At 46.7% G+C, this 21,758-nt stretch overlaps 1 protein-coding gene across 1 annotated transcript; it reads right to left on the bottom strand.

Moving 5' to 3' along the window:
• Positions 1-357: 357 nt before the first annotated feature.
• On the bottom strand, positions 358-20,321 carry LOC142588610 (uncharacterized). The gene is made up of 3 exons (XM_075700445.1): positions 20,195-20,321; positions 1,371-1,668; positions 358-403 (listed from the first exon to the last, which is right to left on the bottom strand). The coding sequence occupies exons 1-3, from the start codon at positions 20,319-20,321 to the stop codon at positions 358-360; spliced, it is 471 nt and encodes a 156-aa protein (XP_075556560.1).
• Between the last annotated feature and the right edge of the window lie 1,437 nt (positions 20,322-21,758).

Here is a 21,758-nt window from a genome sequence, read left to right as displayed (position 1 = left end):
ACACAGAGCACTTGTACCAACGGCTGTCACAAAGAGTAGGAACCGATATCTAAGGGTACTCGGAAAGTCGTAAGATAATTGTTAAGATTTTAAATCTTTCTTTTTCCTCTACTGTTTTATACTCATGTATGAAAAATGCTTTGTGTTCTTTTTCATTGTTGCGAATTGCCCTTCCCCTCGGAAATATACTCTGTACCATGAAGGTAACGTAAATAAATCAATATCTTCGCACACTGCAGGAAACAGGAGTTGCTGCTCGCCCGCACAGTAGAGTTGTGAAGAAGCGGTCACCTAGAGAAGACTCCAGGCTGGAACCAACCCGCATGGTGCACTGCTTCACGCCATGTATACGGGGAGCTACGAGCGGGACTGCAAGTTCTGCCCGCCGGACTCGCCCAACACACTGCGCCACACGGTGTAGGGGTGCAGGAATAGCCCAGACGTACCGCTGTCGTCACCGCCACCAGGCGGATCCGAGCAGAAAGAAGCGGAACAAAAACAAGAATCGGAAGACCAATACGAGGCTCTGCTGGTCAGACATGACCCTGAAGACGAGTTACGGTTGGTGAACGGGACATGGGCGGCGGCAGTGAGCCATGGCTACTTGAACTGAGGAGGCCACCAACTTTTGGGCTCCAGCCAAAGAAACCTGGAATGAAGTTTATGCTCTCTGCCCCGGTCACGCCACAATAATATTCGCATCACCAGTCATATAATGCTTTCGCGTTAATAACGCATACAAAATCAGCTTAACTCTCCCCTCCCCCGCCACATGCATTACCACGCATAACAAATTGAGCACCATGCCTACCGGCATAGAATGCAATGCATATCTTGGACAGTTTCTGTTCAGGGTGCTTCCACTTAATTTCCTCTTTGGGGCCCATGATGCTTTTCGTTTTCTTTCCCCTCACAAAGATAGCGAACTACCATCTCCAAATTGTAACACATTTTCGGAGCGCTCAATTAAAGTTGCCTCTTTTCATTAGATCCTGGGCTTTGATGTGCCGTAGCTGCACACTGACTTATTTGGGACGCCATATTAGAGAGTTCCGAAATAAATTTGACCATGGGGCACCTTAGCGTCCAAAGAAAGCACAGTGCATAAGCGTTTTCGTAGTCCGTCTCTATTACAATGCAGTTCCAGGATTGATTCCAATACAATCCAGGATTGAACCCGCCTTCTCAAGCTCAGCGGCACAATCCCATAAGCACTGACATATGGAAGTTAGGCGCCGAGTTCGGCATATCGCCGCACTGTTAAAGAATGATGTTGTGCTCGTGGAGCACGCCACTTGTTTCATAATTGTTTCTTCTGCGCTGCTTTCATTCCAGAAAAAAACACACAGAATACAAAACGTGCGTCATACCTTTCATACCCGGGGGCGTTCGTCGCGAGCACAGACGGTGTGGCCTTCGACGGATGCAGACGCGCCGTGCGCAGCGCTTCCGCGTGGCGCTCTCGGCGCGTCTCGAGGATGAACGCGATCCCGAAGACCATCGCGAAGAGGAGCATCACGGCCAGCAGCGAGAGCGCCAAGCGCCCCACATTGTTACAGTCGTCGACGGGCGTCATCCACACACCGCGTGGTCCCTGGATCGACCGAGTTCTCTGCCCCGGGTTCTGCGCTTGCGGACTACCCGGCACTGCGGAGGCGCCGCCTCGTGCTGTGGGTGCAGAGGAAAATTTTGACGAGGTGCGTTGCATACAGCATGTTAAATGTTGTCGGTTGCAATCACCAACTGAGGCAAAGTTGCGCAAAAAACATCGACACCGACCACATGCAGCACAAGAAGTTTATAAGAAAAAGACACGGTTCGGCTTGCTAACGGCAGCCGTGTTCACATTGATAACTGGATAACGATCTTAGCACAGTTTTATTAAACTGTGTCATGATTCCAGACTAGACAAGCTTTTGTCATACCCTAGATTTCAGTAACTGACCAAATCTGAGAAGGTGAAATGCATTTCATAAAAGCGTACAGTGAAACCATAAAAGTTCCCGACCCACTACGTTGGACAAAACGTTGGATTTCCAAGCAGCTTGCAACCACGTTCAATAAAACCCAGCAGCACTGCGTTAATCGCATATCCTTTTAATGCCCGAATGATGTACCACGTCAAGAAAAATTGTATCTTATTCGCCTTTATTCCTGGCTATGTAGAGTACATTTGTCCCAAAACTAAAACACGAGATATTATGAAATATTTATTCAGCTACAACTTCATTACCGCAGTAATCACTGATTTAGTAGTTCATTTGCTTAACTCCACATTATCAAAAGCATTACCTCGTCATGACTTTGTAAGGGACCACTATAAGCTGTGCGTATACATTAATGTACCTGAATCAAAATTGGGTATGAGAGCAGTGGAGGATATCTGGTACGTTCGGCATTATAAGGCTATATTAGTAAAGACTACGAATTCAAGTAATAGGCTATATATACATAGTAATATATATATATATATATATATATATATATATATATGTGAAGAAGAGAAGCTTCAGCAAAGGGGAACCTCAGGACGGAGGGAAAGTTTTAATCACAAGGCCCCTTGTGGAAACGTTGTCCGTAGGCCGAAGCTTCTCTTCTTCGGCAATGGCTGAACACGCCACGTCCTGCAATAAATAGCGTTGACAATAAATGTAAAATAATGCATTATCTATAAGCGCCAAAGGCATGCAGAAGACGGCATCAAAAAATTAACGCCTCGATTTGCTTTTTAGGCCGTTGTTGGCGTTATCATTTTTTCGTATCAGTGCCTAATCGGAACGGCCACAATGCGCGCATATTTTGTTGTGAGTCGGGCGCGTGTTATCAGCTGAAACGCGTAATCTCCTGGCATGCAGATACCTAGAGCGCCCTGAGGAAGCGTGCATACTGGGTTAAACAACGGCCCTTTTCAACGTTTTGCCGCTAGTGCAATGCAGGTCTGCATGTAGATTAGGCCGCAAATGCTCCTGGGCACAGTGCGTCAGATCCCGCAACTGCCGCATGTTGTCGCCCCGCAGAGCAAGGCCGTCTGCTCGCGTGCTCTACACAGACGTGGACGCGGCTGTAGTTAGCGAAACAAGCTCGGCTGTCCTGGCGCTGTTAACTTGACTCATACTGCGAAATGTTTGCGACGCTTTTTATGGCTCCCACAGTATTGCAACTACTTTCGTTAAATCTTGGGAGCGTTCGCTGCGCCTGGCGCTGTATGCTTTAGCGAAAAACAGCTCGGTCGCGTGACGTAGTTAGTTTCGCGCGTACTGGATCTTATTGAGACGAGTTATCGCACTTTCTCTGAACCCAAACATTATGGTAATTCAATTCTTTTTTTGGGGGGAGGGGGGGTACTTTTGAAGGATAATGGTCGTGCCCGAGGTTGCGACGCCATAAAAGCAGCTCGACCGTGTGACGCAGTTTCACGTGAACTAAAATTTAGTGGAATATGTTTTGGCACTTTCTCCGATCCCGAGCATTATTGTAATTAATTTCGTTGGTTCTTGGGAAACTTGTGAGGTACGCTCGCCATGCCTGGCGTTGTGACGTAGTTAGCGAAAAGCAGCTCAGCCGTGTGACGCACCTAGTTTGGAGCGTACATAATCTTACTGGAACAAATTCGTGACGCCTTCTCTGACCCCTGACATGGTTGTAATTAATTTAGTCACTTTTTGTGATAATTTTGAGGCACGCTCGCCGCGTGTGTCGTGACGCAGTTCGCGAAAAGCAGCTGGGCCGCTCCGACAAACTTAGTTTGGCGTGTACTGAATCTTCGTGGCACAAGTTTGTGACGTTTTACAGTGGAGCTGTTAGACCCACGCTGGGTTTCTCTTTGAGTCCGCAGCTTCGCTGAGCTGGGGCAGAGCGAGCTGAGGCAGCGTGAAAGCAGAGTACTAAAATAGCACCGGGCAGCATAGCGACGCGGCAAGGGTGGTTGGAGCCTAGCGGGGGAGAAGGAGCGGTGCGCACGCTAGCGAGGAGCGCGGCCCGGATGCATGCCCTCTCCTATGGCGCGCGAAGCAAGGGAGTCAAGCGAAGGAGGAGGGGCGTTCTTCTCCAGCGGCTGCCATTGCAGTTCGATGTCCTCCTCGTCCGCCGCTCCGCACAGAGCGGAGACAACCGCGGCGTCTAAACTACGGCGTCCGCCACGCGAATAGCGGCGCGGCGGGCGCCGTGATTCGCGGATGTCGTAGTAGACGCATTTGACGGACGACGTAACGGCACGTTGCCGGCACTCGTGTGCCTTGCGTAAGGTTTTGCACTGCTTTACTGGCTTTTTCCTAGCTCCGCTGGTCTCTGGTGTTTGCGATAGCAGAGCCACGCATTGTTTTTTATAGCGCCACAACAACATATTCCTTTTTTCGGTACTCACGCTTGTTGGAAACGCGACGACTTATTGCCAATAGTGATAACACTGAACTGTGTTGCTTGCGCCGGCAAGCAACACACTACCGACGGTTTATTCATGTCTTCCTATATTATTGTTTATGTCTGTGTTTCTTAATGCGGTTACGCAGACGTTTGCCTTGACTTTACCATATTCTTTTCTTTGAATGCCACACATCGCACTTCGCAAGGTCACCATCATGGGGCGCTATACCGTAAAGCCCCCCCATTCTAAACTTTTTTATTCCAATTCTGCAATCAGCCCTTCGCAATTGGTGAAAAACATTTTTGGACCACCCCCACTTCACCTGTCTGTCAGGCGACGTCACAAAAAGCGCGATAGCTCCCCATCTGATATGACGTGTACGCAATGATTATGCATGATTTGACCGAACAAAAGAAAAATAGTTATATGTTATTCGACTGCCTTTTCGCAGTTAGCCCCAGGCTATTGGTCAAAAGTATTTGTGCTGCACCTAATTCGCCTGCCTGTCACACGACGTCACAAAACCACAAAAACTCACCGCGTCAAAGTGACGTGTACGCGTTAAAGATGCATTATTATGCCGAACACAGCTGAATTTTCTTCTGAATACCCGCAGGCTGCCCCGTTCCCGAAGGAAGGAAAGATGGCTGCCGCCGATCGTTCAGGCACTGGCTACTCGCACCTGCGGAGAGCATGAGTTTATTTACGTGTAATAAAACTTTTTTGTGCGGCCGTGTAACATTTTCGAACACTTTCGGCACGTTTACAACCTCGTTCTGCCAACTCTTCTTTGCTGAAAATCCGTTTTAGCGTCATTTTTAAGCTTCCGTTTCACGCCGCCGCGATGGCCGACGAGCCACCGTAAGCTAAGTAAGGGAAGACGGACAAATCATAGACGCCAACACCACCCTCTTCATCCGGTTATCAATTTTCAGTGCAGTGGCTCGGCCCCATGGAATCCCTCTCTACTTTAGCGTGCTCCTCGCCTCTCGTGAGCCAATTAGATAAGACAAGCTGCTCAGTGTACGCAACGTTATTCGTTTTTCCAGCAAAGAAAAGTGACCTCCTATGAACGAGGAGAGCGTCTCATTGGCCTGTTGAGACAACCCTGTGGGTGACCGCCTGATGCTTGCGTCGACGGTTACGCAGTTTTGACGTCAGGAGATTGGAATTAAAACATATTGGGATAGTTTTACGTCATAAGGCCCATGGAAAGCTCAATAAGTGGTTCATTATGCTAATCCAGCGGGTCAATCAAAGTCTTTCTGAATTATGTTACGCATTTGTGTTTTGTAATGCATTAATCATACTATTTATGACTCGGTTATGCACTGCAATTACCAAGTGACACACCGGGGCTGCACATGTCATTTAATTATATACAGGGACACATTTTTCAACCTGTTGGGAAGCCGGAGAGAGACTGCTGCACGGGCGCTCTGCTGCGAGAGAGAAACGACGTCACTATCGGTGTAGCCAATGGCCCACCACACCTTTGCTGCAAGATAATTATGACATCATGATCCTGTTAACCCCGTCCCCCTCTGTGTCTCTTCCCTGCAATAATACGTACATGTATAAAATGTATATAATGTATACGTGTTATATGCATAAGGATTTCTATGTATACCCGACAAGAAATTTCTCCGTCCATCATGTAAAACAAATGCAAGGGCTCCCTCCCCCTAAACACTGGCTCAAACCCCTACACTAAGGTTATTGTGATCGGACCACGAGTGTTTCGCCTAGGCATTTACAACTTCACTGTAAAAAGGATGAACACCTGTCTGCTTGAGACCAAGACGATCATGAGGCGTACTAACAAATGTAAGTTTATTGAACATGCCGAGTAAATGCTGGTTGACAAGCAATAACTCGAAGTTACACAAAAAGCAGAAGCAAAAACTGATGTCTTGCCATACAGATCCCAGCCGGGAACGCATCCATCACTGAAAGTGTAACAGAGGCCATGCTGACACGAGATTCTCCCAGTGTCTTTGCATCTACAGCTTCCATAATTTCCCTAGGCTGGCGATCTCCACAGTATGCTAGCTTCTTCCTCTACAATGCACTCTCAGCATCTGAGCATGTTTTGTAGACGAAGAAGCTAGTATTCTATGCAGATTGGCTGCCTAGAGAAATTATGGAAGCTGTAGATCTAAAAATACTGAGACAATGTTGTGAGCTTGGCTTCCGTTATAAATGGATGCATTCCCTGTCAGGAAACACACATTAATTTTTGCTTCTCCTTTTTGTGTATGTTCGGTTTATTGCTTGTCAGCCAGCACTTACTCGGTGAGTACATTAAACTCTTGGCTATTTGATTATCTCTGTTTTCTTGTTGGTCCTATATGTTCTCTGGTGCCGCTTTCAGACATGCTATTCTTTATTTATTTTTTTAGACTGCAACTAGTCACTTTACTGGCCCTTATGATGCTTCTGTGTAGCTTATAAAATATTTTATTTGGTCAATCTAGCAAGAATGTATAGTATGAAGCTGTAAGAGAAGCGTACGCTAAGTTTTAATTAAGAGGTTTATTGTGAAAATTTAGTGATATATATAGGTTACCAAGAAGTAGTACAGCAATACAACCTGATAAAAACTAGTGCTTGATGAAACCAAACGTGAAAACGGTAAAGGGAGAAAATACACATAAATATGCAAGTCCAGGAAAAGAAACATTGTGATCACGAAGTCAATCCCCAAGAAACTCTTTTTTTTCTGTATTTTCTTTCTGCAGCATTTTTATTTATGTTTCGCTGCATCAAGCACCAATTTTTATCTAGCCTTTAAAGATGTCTTCGTTATTTCTGGTAAGTTGTATAATTCGCCACATTGTTACAATGAACCTTAGCTCAAAGTTAGTCCTCATCCATCTCTAGTGTCATCCTGTTGATACTGCTTCATGCTGTGCACCCTTGCAAGTTTTGTGTGTGTGTGTGTGTGTGTGTGTGTGTGTGTGTGTGTGTGTGTGTGTGTGTGTGTGTGTGTGTGTGTGTGTGTGTGTGTGTGTGTGTGTGTGTGTGTGTGTGTGTGTGTGTGTGTGTGTGTGTGTGTGTGTGTGTGTGTGTGTGTGTGTGTGTGTGTGTGTGTGTGTGTGTGCGCGTGTGTGTGTGTGTGTGTGTGTGTGTGTGTGTGTGTGTGTGTGTGTGTGTGTGTGTGTTTGTATGTGTGGGTGTGTGTGCGTGTGTGTGTACGCATAGATTTGGATGTGAAATCGGGCCCTTGGTATCATTCTTCTCCTGTGCAGCCTCATGAATTCATTAACTATAGTGCAACAGAAGTACGATCGACAAGAACGAAGTGAACACACAGAGCGCTTTGTTCTTGTCCGTTGTCTATCTGTTCCGCTTTAGTTGATAATGAATACACACCGACTCGTCCAGTTTTCAGCTCTTATGTCGGGCTCATAAGCCCGCTTGTGTCCTGGAATATCTGCATAGCTATGTATCCAGTAATTTAATTCTAGGCCATGTGCTTGCAAGTCGCGTGTCACTCCTCTGATTTTCCTAACAATCTCTTGTGATGTGCAGGCCCAGACAGTTACTGGTTATTCAGAAACTGGGTGTGGTGCAATCTGGTGTGCAGGGTGTTGTTGCAAGCTGTAATTTGCACTACAAGTGCTACTTTGATTGCTTTCAGTTCAGCTTTTCTAGGTGTAGGATTACCTAGAATGGTACTCACTAATATGAGGGTTAATTTTATGTAGTGTCTTACTACTGTTACGCTACTACTGCCACATCAGTTTAGTATATGCGCCTGATGTTTGCTTGCATCTTCATGATTAGCAACCTCCCCTGTGTGTTCGGCATTTGCATATAGCCTCCTGTCCTAATTGTTCGCCCCCATATTGCACGGAATTGGCTTGTTGTGTTTCAAGTTCATGTGTTCCCGAGGTTGTTTCTGAATGGAGGGGTAGTCGTCTTTGCATCTCATATGCTAGCTGGCATAGTATCTTGGAATCAGGCTCTGAGGTATTGAGGCAAAGAATTTGTGCTGAAGGCTGCAACTCTAATCTGTCTAGGTGCTTCTTCGTTTGCGCTTTCTCATAGAGGTATTCAAGCATGGTAAAGTCAGAAGGACCTGTTATTACCTGATGCCTTATTCGATGAGTTGCCTTTTTAGTGCGCTGCTGGTAATTCATACCGTACAATAGCTTGGACACAAGCACAGCATCTGCGATTTTCTATAGTATCCACTCGTCCACCCCCCATGATTTCAAGATTATTATTTTCGTCAGGTGTAGAATTTGCGTCCAGGCATGGCCTAATTGTTTGCCTATTTGCTGGCTCTGCCGCCATAGTCTTACACTAGCTGAGGATTTGTGGATGTCGACTTGCGGGTATGTTTGTCCAGCTATGTGGAGCACAACGTGCAATCTGGGGTAGTTCTTGATTCTAGTCTTCTTTCCCACGTTGATGTAAGCTGACTTATCAGAAAGCGAGAGGCCAGACTGACCAAGAAAGTCTGCAGTGTTGTCGAGAGCTTGTTGCATCATTCTTGATTTCTGTATAAGATAGCTTTCCCGTAGACTGTAGTACACCATAGGCTGTAGTACTTCATGTAGTATGCCGCACGACGGCGGCATTAAACGTCTTCCACGTCGTTCTTAGAACGAGCTATAGCCGATGTCTGAATCCGGGACCCAGCGACGGTTGCCTCCGAGAAACAAACAAATCTTAAATGCTGTGATATTGTGGGCGGCAGCGCCAAAAGTGATTACTGAGCTGAGAAAAAAAAACGTAGTGACCACTATGTTTTATACTTTTATACACCACCTATTGCAGTATCAGCCTGCATTTCTAAATTATCTGCCTTACGACTTGACTCTTTAACATTATCCTGGATTCGTAATTTTCTTTCTTTTCGAGAACAGTTTACTGTTGTTAACAATTTCTCTTCCCCGCCTTCTTCTGTTAGCTCTGGTGTGCCACAAGGCAGCGTCCTCGGCCCCTTGCTCTTCTTAATCTACATTAACGACTTACACACCCAGATTACTTCCTGCATGCGCCTTTTTGCCGATGACTGTATAATCTACCGTCCTATTCACACGACTGACGATCACTTGAAACTTCAAGCAGATCTTAACCTTATCGCTAACTGGTGTAACAAATGGCTCATGACACTAAACTTTACAAAGTGCGAGGTGATGTGCTTCAGCCGAAAATGTGTAAATTCTAAATATTCGTATCATCTTAATAACACTATGCTTTCCCACACTTCATCATATAAGTACCTTGGTGTTGTTCTTACAGAGAATCTTTCATGGGCCCCACACATCACTTCTACATGCGCCAAAGCATCACGTTCTCTGGGCTATCTACAACGCAATTTGCGAAATGCCCCGCCAAACATTCGAAAACTCGCTTTCCAAACATTCATTTTGCCACAGTTAGAATTCGCCTCCCCAATTTGGTCCCCTCATCAAAATTACCTAATAAATATGACGGAAATGATACAAAACAGAGCAGCCCGGTTCATATCGCGTAACTACAGTATAAACTCGAGCATTACACAAATTAAACTAGACCTACTGTTGCCGCCATTAGATATCCGCCGTAACATCGCTCTTCTGTGCTTATTCCACAAATATATTTACACTAATAAACGAACCCGGTTGCAACTACAAATACCCCACTCTTTTTCACGCAGATTACATAATCAGTTCAGTTTCATGCGCATATACGGTAAAACAAATGCATTTAATTCATCGGCACTACCACGTGCCATCCGTCTCTGGAATGACCTCCCTGATAACATAGCCTCCATATCTAATCCCGACACGTTCCGCTCTCAGTTACTCATGCTTTTCCCATTTAATACCGTTCACGAGTGACCAATCTAGTGTATGTTATCGTGCATTTTTGCCATGTTGTATATCATTTTCATAAACGGTATTCCTTTGCTCTGTTAACAGTAACAAGTGTTCGTGTGCCTTCAGATATTGCTTTGTATTCCTAGTGCCTTCAATATTGTGTAACATGGTAATCTTTTTATAGCACTGTTCCTATTAGAAATTTGTACTTTTTATACCTCTTACTGTTCAATGTGCCCCCCTTACTTTATGCCCTTCCATAGGGCCTGTAAGGTTCTTTTGAATAAATAAATAAATAAATTTGTTCTGCAAGCGTCGGCGAAAGCACCTCCTACTACGTAAATTTGTGCACCTCGGCAACTGAGGCCCGGCGCGAAAGTGCACAGCCTTGAAGGCGCATTTGGCCGCAGCCTCTCTATTGAGACATCAGCCGCTTTTGCCACCGCAGTGATTTAGTCGCTATGGCGTTGTCCTTTTGAGGAAGAAATCAGGGGTTCTATTTTCGGCCACCGTAGCTGCATTTATTTACAGGGGCGAGATGCAGAGACCCTTGTATACTTCGACAGAGGTTCACGTTAAAAACCAAAGGAAGTGGAAATAATCCGGGGCCCTTTGTTTTGTGAGCCTGACTTTAGCTTCGCGAAGTTGAACTCCATGAATTAATCACCCGGCGCTTTGAAATAGAGTTGAGTACACGAACTCTGTGCTTGCAGCGCTCTCCACACAACGCCACCTGTACAGAAAATTATTCGTATGTCGTCACGAAATACGCTCCTCTTCCCCCGGGGCCCGTCCACAAAGCCTTTAAGCGAATGCGCCTCGCGAGGTGCTCAAGGCGGAAACTCGTCCGCCCGTCACATAGGACGATTTCTTTCAAGGCCCGCACGTATCGCTTCATCTTAAGTTAAGCGGCCACCCGCCGTGGTTGCTCAGCGGCTATGGTGTTGGGCTGCTGAGCACGAGGTCGCGGGATCGAATCCCGGCCACGGCGGCCGCATTTCGATGGGGGCGAAATGCGAAAACACCCGTGTACTTAGATTTAGGTGCACGTTAAAGGACCTCAGGTGGTCAAAATTTCCGGAGTCCTCCACTACGGCGTGCCTCATAATCAGAAAGTGGTTTTGGCACGTAAAACCCCAAATATTATTATTATTAAGTTAAGCGGCCAGAACACAATGCGCACGGACCTATCGGCACTCGGCGCACTCTGTCCGCGTCGCAGTTCGCTTTCAATGTAGGGCCCGGCATGCGCAGCCGCAGCCAGAGTACGGTTGATAAAGGTTGATAATGGTTCGAGGAGGATGAATAAGGCGCTAAAAAGTGATATCGGCTTAGAATGATCGGAACGTCATCAGCCATTCTGGTGTCGCCACTGGTGGCGTAGCCAGAAATGTAGTTCGGGGGAGGCTCACGTTGCGGCTTGTCCTCCTCCTCATAGAATTGATCGAGGGATCAAATACATGAATAACTGCATTGTCATTGCCGAAGATGCTGCAAACGAATTCTTGGACGCTACGCGCCGTCAAGACAAGTAAAATATGTATTTTTTCATAAAAGGATGTACTCGTATGTCTCAAAAAGTGTGCTCGAAGTACCTTATATCAATTCTTCTGTGTTTTCTGTCTATTTGATACGTAAAGAATATATCACACGAACCTCACAACTATATCAGTTTGAAGCCAGCAAAGCAGTGCATGCCGCTGATATGAAGAATGCAAAGGCCATGAAATGAATAACTTGAGGACCAATATTTCAGTGTAACTTTGTTAACCTCCCTGCCTTTCTCTCATTTGCATCTCTCTCTCTCTCTCTCTGTCATTCAAGAACCTTTTTTACATTTTAGTACATATGCAAGGACCAGGGAAAAACCTCAATGACGCTGTCCTTTGTTAGAATGTATTGCGCAGGAGGAGCTGTCATCGGTAGTGTATTGTGAGCAATTGCAACAAAACTATGGTCGCAACAGAGAGCCCATATAAAAAGCAGGAGTTCTGCCAAATATTGCAGGGCAAGGGAAATGAAAGTGAGCCAATGCGAATACATGACTAACGGCGTACTTTATTTAAAAGTAGTATCCATGAGCACTTACACATTTGCCCTACTGGCTAACGAGACGCGTGATTCCCGTCTGATTAAACTCCTTGGGATGCTGTTTCAAAAAGTCTGTAATTAACTCTTTCACGTCATCGCTCGACACGAAGTTGGTTCGCTTGAGCTCCTTTTAAGTGCTCCGAAGTGTGGAAGTCAGAAGGCGACAGGTCTGGGCTGTATGGCTGATGTTGTAGCGTTTCCCACTTGAATTTGCCAGTTTTGCGTTACCCGCATCAGCGACGTGATGACGGGCATTGTCGTGGAGCAAGATGCCCCATTCCTCAATTTTCCACGTCGTTTGTTATTGATTGGCACACGCAGCACATACGACGCTTTACAATATTAGAAATGATTGATAGTCTCTCCAGGTTTAGCAAATTCTGTCAATCATGGCCGCTGACAATCGAAAAAAAGTCAACACCATTCCAGAGCAAATGACAGCCTTTGCTTTCCTTGGGGTTGGTGAATTCAGATGTTTCCACTGTAAGCTTTGCCATCGTGTTTCAGGCTCGTAGTAGTGGCACAATGATTCGTCCCCGGTAACAATTGCAGACAAAAAGACGTCACCTTCATTGTGATACCAGATTATATGAGTCAAAGGACCGCAGAACCTCTCCGTCTTCTGGTGGTGGTTCAAAATCTTGGGCGCCCATTGTGCACACAACAGACGATATCCGAGGTGTTCATGATTATGGTGTGACCTGAACCGTGACTGATGTTCACACGCCCTGCCAATTCATTGACGCGTATTCTCAGTTCTTGTCTAATGAGCGTTTGCCATAGTGTTGGGGTGATTGCACGGTGGCGTTGGCCCGGTCTTGGATCGTCTTTGCAACGTTCGGAGGCTTTGAACCGTTTTCTTCAACGTTTCACAGAGGCCAATGAAATGCAATGTTCATCCTACACAGCAGCCACACGGCGCCTAATTTCTTTTTGGGAGGCATCTTCATCTGTCAAAAACCTCACGACACCACGCTGTTAAACTTTTGGGGTGTCCATTATGCCATGAAACCAAGTTCAACCCGGTGTACAAGAGCATTACAGAACCTTTATCCTCACACCTGCGTGTCACTTATGTAAATGAGAGATGGCTCGGTGCTACGCACCTGCCTCGCACATAATGAACGGAATTATTATTCAACGGGGAGGGGGGTGGCGGTGACTCACTTTCATTTGACTCGCCCTCGGGCATTATAAATTCGAAGATACAGCTTAATAAAGGGCAAAAAAGTGTCACTGGAAACAAAGTTCACTGCGGGTATACATAAAACCTTGCAACAAGGTATTTAAATATACGTATAAGTCTCCAATCTATCTACGTATCTATGAAAAAGTCACTGCATATAATGCGTCAAACAAGGCAAATAAACATCTTGCGCAACAACAAATTCACAGATCACAGCCCCCCCCCCCCTTCAATCCACTCCCCTGATGTATCACGTGCGAAAGCAGGCGGCGCGCTTCCTCCCCGCTTTTCTGCCTTGCGCACAAAAGACTGAGCCACCATCGTCGACTCACCCATGCCACCCCCGCCCCCTTACGCTTTCACTCGCACATACAGCGTGCTACGCGCGGTGACGATGTTATCGCCCTTGGACTTTGTACGGGAAATTAGGGTGACGGCGACGGCAGGAATGTACCTGGAGTGTCCATATAATTGCTATCGGAATAATATATTAAAATGTCCAGCAACTGAAGCGTCCCGTGGCCCATTACTTTCCGCAAAAGAAGAAACAACAAAAGTAAACTTTCACCATCCAACGATTCGCTGCGCCGCAGCAATCTTTCTTTCTTTTGTGGCACGGGGGCACGGAAATGAAAAAAAAACCGCAAGGAAAGTATGTTGGCCATAATCAAATGCGTACTACGGGCACCTAATGTGGCTGCCGAAGGAATATCGAAGAAAGTGTGAAACGCTTGGTGCACGGTGAACCATAGGCATACTGCTCGGTATTCTACACCAGCGAGACAAAATTTTCTTGAGAGGCTGCGCTCAAGCGTTGCAATCCGTCGAGTCCCCGCAGTGATGGCGGCGAGCGACCATGCATTGTTTCTTTTTCTCGTATGCTAGCCAGAAAGCACCCAAAACTATGCGAGCGAATGCGCATTGAAGTACGCCGCGTGATGGCCGGGCCAACACTAGAAAAACGCACGCGCTCTGGTTGATTCCAACAGCCAACGGGTAGCGAGAACAAAAAAAAAATTGAGAAGGCTGACTGTGTGCTCGCGAATAAATGTAAAATGTAAATGTAGAAAAATGTAAATGTAAATGTAGAAAAATAAATAAGAGCGTTGTTACCTTTGGTGGCTTTAGCGTCTTGACATGGATGCTTTGGGGCAAGTGAAAAAATATGTTGCTATTCTTTTCTGTGGCATATCGGCACAAATAAACCGCCACAACGCTTCGTCTCATCGGACCTCGGTGCGTGCTTTGTCACCTTGTCTGATAGTGTCTTGATTTGGCTTGTCTCGTTGTATGGTCCAATGTACGACTTTAGAAAAGTCAGTGTATTTTTCGTATGTGTAACAACATTAAACCCACAAAGTTCCGAAGTTGAAAATCTAAAGCACAACTTTGGAAATGCCAATGCACCTTTCGCATCAAGAGTTCGTGAGAACTTTATATCCATAAAGTTTCGGAATTGAAATGCATGCGCTCCGTAGATTCCGCGGCTTTCGCGAGGTGCCACGACGAGCCCGCTCACCATCAAAACGCCCTTGCAACTTCGTGCTTAGTTGGGGCTCCTAGATATGTGACTCCCGGTGCATGCGCGTTGCCGCGAAATCTAGCCCGATTTCGCAATGTTCGCGCTGAAATATCTTTTCGAGAGTGAAAAGGACATTCTAGACAAAATCCAGCATGATTTCCGGCTTCGTGGGTTGTTTTGGTAGGTGAGAAAGTCCCACAGTAAGATAAAATTGGGATGGGGGGGGGGGGGACTGAAGCTTCATAAGTCCACCCACCCCCTAGCTACGCCCCTGGCCACCAGCTACAGGAGTTTGCTCGCCTTATCAATTCACCTGACGCCGCCATCCGCTGTGGTTCGTGTCGCTGCACCGCTCTCACTTATAGTGGTCCGATCCAGTTTCATAACATTCATAATGACACCATGCTGCGTGGAGATGAGCAAGTAGCACAATTCTTGCGCAATCTTAGACAATTCGCAGCGGTATTTCAGGGTGTCTTTTTTTTTTTAAGCGACTGGCTTTCTTTGTCTTCTTCGCCCATTCTGTGGATGGTCAGCGCTTAGTGCTCAAACTTCGCGCGGAAAATTTTCGTTCGTTCGTTCGTTCGTTCGTTCGTTCGTTCGTTCGTTCGTTCGTTCGAGCGTCCATCCGTCCGTCCGTCCGTTCGTTCGTTCATTCGTTCGTTCGAGCGTCCATCCGTCCGTCCGTCCGTTCGTTCTTTCTTTCTTTCTTTCTTTCTTTCTTTCGTCCGTCCGTCCGTCCGTCCGTCCGTTCGTTCGTTCGTTCGTTCGTTCGTTCGTTCGTTCGTTCGTTCGTTCGTTCGTTCGTTCGTTCGTTCGTTCGTTCGTTCGTTCGTTCGTTCGTTCGCTTGTCCGTTCGTTCGTTTGTTTGGTTGGTCGTTCGGTCGTTTGTTTGGTCGGTCGTTTGTTTGGTCGGTAGTTCGGTCGGTCGGTCGTTCGTTCGGTCGGTCGTTCGTGCGTGCGTGTGTGCGTGTCTGTGAATAATTCTCTTACTTCCCTAATGATCGTCGATGGCTTCATCGCAATTTTTTTCCTATCTCCCTTTCTCGAAGTGTAGTTGTTTTTCCTGTATAGCGCTTCCGCACCCAAATCAGCTCGATGCACAAAAGTCCTTCTATGTGTTTGTTCTTTAAAAAAGCTAAGTATAGCTAAAACTTCTTTAGAGTCTCCAACGAATCATATTCGTTAGCATAGGTCTTCCGCGCTTCAACCTGTTCCCCTACGCCATGGTCTTCCTAGAGTGGTTAGATGCACTAGACAACGAAGTGAACGGTCACGCTAACAGCGTATTTCAGTGTCCGTAATTATGTAGCTCTCGAGTCATACTCCCGAAAGGGTTGAAGATAATAGCACCTCCTCCTCTTCACAATCCCTCTGCGAGTATAGTTGTGTTGCTGTTCAGGTGTTGTGGAAATGTTTTGTGGAAAAACACTTTTACAAAATAAAGCCGAACGGAAAGCATAATCTCGGATTCCGCCTACCTGTTATTGGGCGCAAAGTTTAGAATTTTGCTGGCACGGGCATCACGAACGCTTACTGCCGCAGCATGAACACTTTCTCAAGAGGTTTCACGAAGAAATATCCTAAACATAAAATTTTACGTACCAAATGCACAATATGATTATGAGGCACGCCGTAGTGGGATACGCTGGATTAATTTTGACTACTTCGGTTTCTTTGAGATGTCCACAGTGCTCGGCACACGGCAATCTTGCATGTTGCCCTCATCGAAATGCGGCTGCCGCAGCTGGTATTTCATCGCGAGCCCTCGGCCTGAGTGCCGCGCCAAAGTTAATACGCCACTACGGCGAGTGTTCCTCAAAGAAGATGACGTGCGGAAAATACGAGCATCCGCCAGGTTGGGCAAACATTGCGCTGCGGATCGCCAAAAAAAAAATGTTGAGGCATGACCACCATTGTATCACAAACGTTAGCCCTCGGGTGTTGTGTGAGAATGCTGCGCTTCTTCCGGATTATTTTTGTTGCGATAGCAACTATATGGACACTACAGGTGCATTTTTTTGTCATCGCCGTCACCGTCGCCGTTATAGCCCGTGCAAAGTCCAAGGACGATAACACCATCGCCGCACGCCGTGGGCTGTATGTGCGAGTGAGAGCGTGCGAGGGGAGCCAACGATCGCGGTGCAGTATGGGGCGCGCAAGGAAGGAAAGCGGGGAGAAAGCACGCCGTCTTCCGTCGCACTCGAACCAGGGATAGGAGAGGGGAGTAATGGGGGCGGCGTTGTGCTCCGGCAGCAACCGTATATTGCGCCGCCACGCGCGCCCTTTCATCAAAGCGACATGCGTTGGGTGCAGGGTCAAGGCATTCTACGGGCGCCGACGGCTCATACCACTGTGCTTGCTGCGTTTTCGTCGCTCAATCTGCACTGAAACGATAGACAGCAGGAAATGTCTCTTAGTTTGCTGCTGCTGCCGTTTTTCCTCACGCCAGCATTTCGCCAGTGAGTGTTCGCTATCATCGAGTGTGATTTGTTCATTTTTGCCTATGCGCCCTGACACCATGCTTGTTCATTTAGTTAGCAAGCGAATATTTGAAATTTTATACGGCGATAAAAGTACTATCCTTACTTTGTATAGACCAGAACACGATAGTCTCGAACCGGATGGGCTGAGCGCATACTTCTGAACCCAGCGACCGGCCGCCATCTTCCCTGAGCTGCCAAGACGCGTTCGCGTGCATGTAGCGTGTGTGTGTTACGGGGTGTTCAACATGTAAATATGTCTGTGCCAGCTACATCCAAGTACAGAACATCATCGGGGCGTCACTCCGTCATATATGGATGTGCAAAGAACCAGCGAAAGCGAAGCAGATTGCAGAGCACCGTTTGCGACGAACACGATATACGTCGAGAGCTGTGCTGCAGTGGCATATTCAGCCGTGCATGTCCTTTTGTATCTGTGTGAGTGTATGTGTGCATGTCTCTCTATGTGTATGTGTCTGTCTACGGGCCTCCATCACACAAAGGCCTGAGGTGAGCTTCGTACAGCGGCTCTTGCCACATAGAACTCCGCACCTGATTCACAAGAAAATGCCGCGAAAGTGTTCGCACCGCTACAAAGTTCTGGCGCTCATTATAGTCGAACTCATGCGTAACAGATATAATTCCGTAGACTTACGTTAGTGGCCCCGAAATTTCGCAATATCTTTCAGCAGCTCTTCGTAACCTTTAAATTTGAAATCTGGATTGTGTTCCTTATCGTAACTACGGGTCAGAGGGCAAGAGCGGTGATGTTAAAAAGTATGCATACGTTGCACAGTAGATCCGACACGGCTGAACTAATGCTAATTCATTCTTCCGTCCTCCCGGGACAAAAAACGGACACATATGGGCATCCGCGCGCGTGCGCTACGCTTACTCGAACCTACGGCATGCCGCCTCTTTTCAAGGTGCGGGTCGCGAAATTTTTCCAGGCACTACAACGCGGAGGTAAAGTATATCGCGTACTGCAAGGCTTTTACTAGTTCATTACCTATTGTCAGACGTGCAAATAAAAGCGTAATAGCCGCAGAACCAACGTTTCCGCATGCAAAGGTAACACGGACTTACCCGAAAGATCTGCTCCGCTTGCGGACGCTGCGCTTGCCACAGCCATTCCGATTCGCAGCAAAATCTTGCCGAGAAGCTAAAGTTCACTAACTAAATTCGCTAGCTAAAATCCCCCATCCCGTCCTTTGTGAGCACTTCAAAGAAATTGCAAAGCGCAAGCACTGCGTCTACCTGCGGTTGCCTCGCTTGGCAGCTCGGAGCCATTGCAGCATCAGGTGGCGCCACCGCGCTTTGAAAATGGCGCCACTCAATATTTTTCTGTGTTCGCGTGTATGGCTGTCTGCTCATTTGCTATTGCAAACGATTGTTTCGCCTTTCGGGCAAAACTACGGCTTTTTTTTTCCTACGCGTTTTCAGAGGATCGAATGTTATTGCGATGTAGAAACGGCCATGGGTGGCTCGTACGTGCAATCCAAAGCTGCTCAAAACCGAGAAACGAAAACGCGATGGACGACACTGATGTACATTCAGGGACTTTAAGTACGAAGGTCCTCCACGGCCTTTGAAAGGGAATGCCCGTATCACATGCATAATTCAGGCTGCGTCTCAGTGCCCATTTCAGCGTGGTATCTAATAGCGCTGGCCGGTGTCATTCATACATCGGAGCGTCTCTTCCTCCTTGAGGAGAAGAGACTTACGTGGTTGAAAATTTAGTCCGCTTCTAGATAAAGGCAAAGAAATGGACACGTTTACACGGCGCTCGTGTAAATTTCTACCTTTCTTTGCCTTCGTCCGTAAGCAGTGTTGAGCTTTCAAAAGAAATGCATACGAACTATACTCGGGGGCAAATTTTCGCGACATTGAAAGGAAAGCTAAGAGGGCAAAGTGAGCACATTTAACCATGCTCCTGAATATGCTTCTGAAGCGTAATTAGCGTCAATTTGAGATGGTAACAGAAAAAGAACATTAACAGCTTACATAGCTCAGAACTTATCTCAATATAAATGTTAAGGTACACCACTGGGTGGTAATCTTGACTAATTGTCCATTTTGCCCTACGCGCTCAGATAAATCCAAAACCATTGCTTGCGGAAGTTACGACGACTCAGTGTCTTAGCCAAAAAAACTGATAAGGCTTGGGAATTCTGCCGACGACTTGACACAATAATTCATAGGCGAAAGCGCCCCTCTCTACGGCTTTCTGGAGGACGAAGGCCTCTATTAGCGATATACAATTACCACTGTTTGTCCTCAACTGACTGAACTGAACTGAACTGAACTCAACTGAACTGACTCCTTTTTTTTCTCGCAAATTTTCCAATTTCTTCACATCGTCTTACTATCTGCACACCTCGACTGTACTTCCTTCTTCTTGGCACCCATTTTGGAACTCTAATCGACCATTGGTTATCCACTCTACTCATTCTTGGCCTAACCAACTCCATTTCGTCCATCTAATATCAAATTGAATATCGGGTACGCTTATTTGCACTCTGATGTACACCGCTGTCATCCTATGTTTTAACAGAACGCCTAACGTTTTTGTCCCGTCCCTCCTTGCGCGGTCTTTAACCTATTCTGCAGCTTCCTTGTCAATACTGAAATTTCTGCTTCGTATGTTAGTACCAGTTGAATGGTATGGTTGTGCACTTTTCATTTCAATGTTAACGATAAGCTGTCAGTTCGCCCTATCCCACTTAGACACACCTGGACCTCCTGGCTCGCGCGGTGGCTTCAGGCGCCGTGGAGCTCCCTGTACAATCGGCGAAGGGCAGGGAGTCGGAGGCCCGGCCGAGTGCCCGCGGTGATGCTTGCTCGCGCCGTCCTTCTTCATGCAGTTAGACTCGTCGTTGCCACTGGAAGGGTTGCTCAAGCTGCGAGGAAACGTTTACAGCTGCATACGCAATATAATGTAGTTATAACGAACCGGTAGGTTTATGCCCTAAGTATAAGTTCGATATATCAAGTACTTCGACATACCCAAGCTCGCTTATAACGAACCTAAACAAGCGTCAATGATGGCTACTGTATATATACTGATTTGCTATCTCTATTACCCCGCCGTGGTTGCTCAGTGGCTGTGCTGTTAGGCTGCTGAGCACGAGGTCGCGGGATCGAATCCCGGCCACGGCGGCCGCATTTCGATGGGGGCGAAATGTGAAAACACCTGTGGTACTTAGATTTAGGTGCACGTTAAAGAACCCCAGGTGGTCGAAATTTCCGGAGTCCTCCACTACGGCGTGCCTCATAATAAGAAAGTAGTTTTGGCACCTAAAACACCATAATTTATTTTTTTATCTCTATTCAAGGGACACTAAAGCAAATACTAAGTCGACGTGGACTGTTTAAAAACCATTCCAGAAACCTCGAAACGCTTGTTTCGGGCCAGGAAAAGGCTTAGTTTACGAGAAAATTGCACCTGAAGGGTCCGAATACCTTTTTTGAAAAATGAACTCTCCCGCCACCTAACCGGGGAAATGACGACGTTGCACACACAATCACCACCCTTTGCTGCCGTCGGGGAATAAAATGGCGCCCGACAGACGGCTGCACCTAGCAAAGAGAGAGCGGCGGATACGCCGCTACGGCTGCTTTTTGGTCAAGTAGCGTAGACCGTTCGGGCGTCCCGTGACGTCACGTGGGAATTGAATGCTCTGCTACTTGCAGATTGTGCGAGTTTCGCGATCCAGCAAAACAAGCGCCAAACTACGCCATAATGAAACTGCTGAAACGTGAAAGCGGGGCCGACGCGGAGACGAGCGAGAAAAAAACCTTTCGACCACCCACGTCGTTGTAAAGGGTAATTTCAATTTTTGTTCTTCGTTTCTAAAGATGAAATAGAAGTGGACAAGAAGCATTTTATTTCGTCTTATAATACAATGCAAATATGTGTTTTGTAGCGTGTGGTTCAGTACTAGTGACATAATTTTACTGGGGAGCGTTTTCGTCATCCGGCAAGTACTTGAATGCCCTGGGGGAGCCTCTAATCACATCCTGCATTTGCCTCTATTTCTCGATTATTAGTGCTCTGTTCACGATAATATTGACGCTTTAGATATTCTCGAGCAGTAATCTGTCCCGATAACTTTACGTAATATTGACATTAAGTGGAAAGACGCCAGCACGTAATTAACTAGGTGGAGACAAAATCGCGCGTAGTAGGCAAACGTATTCGCCGATGCCTCCAACTGTTTCGTTGCCTCACTATGAACGGCACTCTCGATGCGCGTTATTGTGTACGCGTCTTTCAGTCACTTCAGTCAGTAGACAA

This window comes from Dermacentor variabilis, chromosome 7, assembly GCF_050947875.1.
Source record: "Dermacentor variabilis isolate Ectoservices chromosome 7, ASM5094787v1, whole genome shotgun sequence".
Classification (NCBI taxonomy): domain Eukaryota; kingdom Metazoa; phylum Arthropoda; class Arachnida; order Ixodida; family Ixodidae; genus Dermacentor; species Dermacentor variabilis.
This window is presented reverse-complemented; position numbering and strand designations above follow the sequence as displayed.

Coding starts and splice junctions, on each gene's coding strand:
- LOC142588610 (XM_075700445.1), bottom strand. CDS start 20,321: ATGAAGAAGGACGGCGCGAGCAAGCATCACCGCGGGCACTCGGCCGGG. Junction 1,669..20,194: donor GCGCGAGCCAGGAGGTCCAG/GTGTGTCTAAGT, acceptor CTGCACCCACAG/CACGAGGCGGCGCCTCCGCA. Junction 404..1,370: donor AACGCCCCCGGGTATGAAAG/GTATGACGCACG, acceptor CGTGTGGCGCAG/TGTGTTGGGCGAGTCCGGCG.